Source organism: Solea senegalensis, linkage group LG1 (assembly GCF_019176455.1).
Source record: "Solea senegalensis isolate Sse05_10M linkage group LG1, IFAPA_SoseM_1, whole genome shotgun sequence".
In the NCBI taxonomy this organism is placed as follows: domain Eukaryota; kingdom Metazoa; phylum Chordata; class Actinopteri; order Pleuronectiformes; family Soleidae; genus Solea; species Solea senegalensis.
In genome coordinates, this window is record NC_058021.1 from 31,144,028 (window position 1) to 31,146,555 (window position 2,528).

At 43.9% G+C, this 2,528-nt stretch overlaps 1 protein-coding gene across 1 annotated transcript; it reads right to left on the minus strand.

The window, feature by feature from the left end:
- Window positions 1-259: 259 nt before the first annotated feature.
- Window positions 260-2,022, minus strand: c1qtnf9 (C1q and TNF related 9). Its single transcript, XM_044036869.1, has 3 exons — window positions 1,671-2,022; window positions 1,522-1,584; window positions 260-1,223 (listed from the first exon to the last, which is right to left on the minus strand). The coding sequence occupies exons 1-3, from the start codon at window positions 1,855-1,857 to the stop codon at window positions 460-462; spliced, it is 1,014 nt and encodes a 337-aa protein (XP_043892804.1). The 5' UTR covers window positions 1,858-2,022; the 3' UTR covers window positions 260-459.
- Window positions 2,023-2,528: the final 506 nt, after the last annotated feature.

Sequence of the window (2,528 nt, forward strand, 5' to 3'; positions counted from 1 at the left end):
TCTTTGTTTAGGCTGTCAGTCAGTGCAGTGTCCTAAGAAGAATAGCTGCACAAACCTGTGTGTGTCATAGTATCTGTGAAGACATTTAAAGGGCTCCTGAATTTAAAGACATTTCAGGATTAGGTATTAGGTATTTAGGGAATGAAGCTAGGGAATGCATTTATGTCTATTAGTGTCCTCACTAAGAATGCTCTACAAGAATGTGTGTGTGTGAGTGTGCACACATACATACATTCATACATTCATACACAGACAGCTCTTATTTTGTTATTGGCATTTTAATGACATGTGTTTCTCAGTTATAGTCAAAATGTTACTCACAGTTACGTTTGAGCTCATGAATATTTATGACAATTATTCATCTGTAATAAGAGCAAAATATATTTTAGTTGTTGTCTACATATACATGCATATATACAATCTAGGCTACATTCCATATAAATGTGTATATACTAAAAACTATTGTGCTGCAAAGATTAAAAATCCAGAGAAGGTCGTGTCATCATCTTCGTCAGCGAAGAGCCCGTTGAACAGCTCTCCTCCAGCCACCTGCAGCCACACCTTATCACCCACCTCCAGGTGCAGCACAGCGCCCCCTGAGGCCTGGTCCTCGCTGCTCTGATAGTTGTCCATGGTGTGGATGATCCTCACGCCGTTCTTCATGAGAACCACCTTCACGTTTCTGGAGAACACGGTGATGTGGTAGGTGAAATAGTAGGCGCCCGTTACAGCACACGTGAACCTCCCCGTTAGTGGGTCGTAGTGATTCTGCTGGTTGTAAATGATCTTGTCAAAGCGGATCGGTGCACTGGCTGCTGGGAGTTTAGTCACCGCCGTGAGTCCCACAGAAAAAGCACTCTTATACAAAACAGACAAGTCTCCCTTCTCACCCTTATCGCCCTGTTCCCCTCGAGGTCCCCTTTCCCCGCGATACCCAATGTTGCCCTTGTGACCTGGGACACCCATGTCCCCCTTAGGGCCTGGCCTACCAGAGGGGCCCTGTGGTCCCTGAATTCCCCTGTCACCTCTAAGACCAATCTCTCCCTTTAGACCCACTGGCCCCAGATCACCTTTAGGCCCTTGAGGTCCAGGCAGTCCAAGCTCTCCCTTATTTCCTTTCAGACCCAAGGGTCCTTGGACTCCTTGGGGTCCCAATTTCCCAGGAGGGCCCCGTTCTCCATTATCTCCCCTTTTTCCTTTGAGCCCCACTGGGCCAACGGTACCTGGAAATGACACACATGTTTATGATTTATAAATACAACATCATCATATCTACCTACCTACCGTTCTTCACCACTGGACTTAAGTACTAAAATGCTGTCGCTGTACTTTACTGTAGTATTTTTTTTCCTCTTACTTCCACTTGTACTTCACTGCATATTTTCGATGAGTTTAATACTTTTACATTTTCACGTTTTGTGAAATCTATCTATCTATCTATCTATCTATCTATCTATCTATCTATCTATCTATCTATCTATCTATCTATCTATCTATCTATCAGTATTGTCAGGTACTTACCAGGTTCCCCTTTGTCGCCCTTGTGTCCATTACTGCCTGCTGGACCAGCTTGACCCCTTTCACCTTTTTGTGGATCATTGATAATCATAGTGTTATAAAAATGTGAAGCTGAAGGTTAAGATGTTGTGGTGGAATCTCTTTAAACTCACCTCCATCACCTTTGTCACCTCTCATTCCATCCCGTCCATCTCTACCGGGGCTGCCATTGTGCCCGGGGTCCCCCGGTATGCCAGGGTGTCCGCAAATACACGGTTTTGTTTGGGCTTGTTCCTGCGCAACGCACCAGACCACCAACAGAAGGAGTAAAAGAGCAGCCCTGAACATGATTTGCAGCATTGTCTGTCTCAAAAAGAACCCTCTTAAATCCCTCAATGCAAAAGCGTTTACACTCAAAGTTAAAGCAAGGGCATGACTAGCGTCGTGACCAGGTGCCGCAGTTTATCCTCAAAGAGTCGAGAGGCAGTGGAACAAAACACGACAAGCAAAAAAACACGAATAAGATGGACAAGGACTTTGGACGAGGCTGACGTCAGTTCTGTCTCAGCCGTCTCATTGGTCTGTGTTTTCCGGCTTACTTATTGAGTGTGTGTCAGTTAGACATCTGGACACTTTGCCAGTTTGGTCGAGGCTAATAATAAGCTGAGTCAAAGTGTATGTGAGGGGTCAGACATGCGAAAAGGTCAAAAAGTAGTTTCTCATGTTTTACCTTCCTGTACAGAGAAAAAAAGCCTTGAGCCAATGATTATTACAGGCTGTCACAGCAGGATGCTTCATTTTCAAGGTGTTTTACACTGAATGTCGTATTCATCCATTCACACCATGATGATGCTGCATCAGGATTAGTCAGACGTTCAGTTTCTCGCTCTACGACACTTGACAGAAATGAAATCCGGCATTGTAATGTGCTCTCTTTACAACAACGAGTTTTAGGGCCAAACTTAAGGTTGTTTTTATTTGAATCTTTTGAGAATAAAGTCATAATATTATGAGAATAAAGTTGTAATATT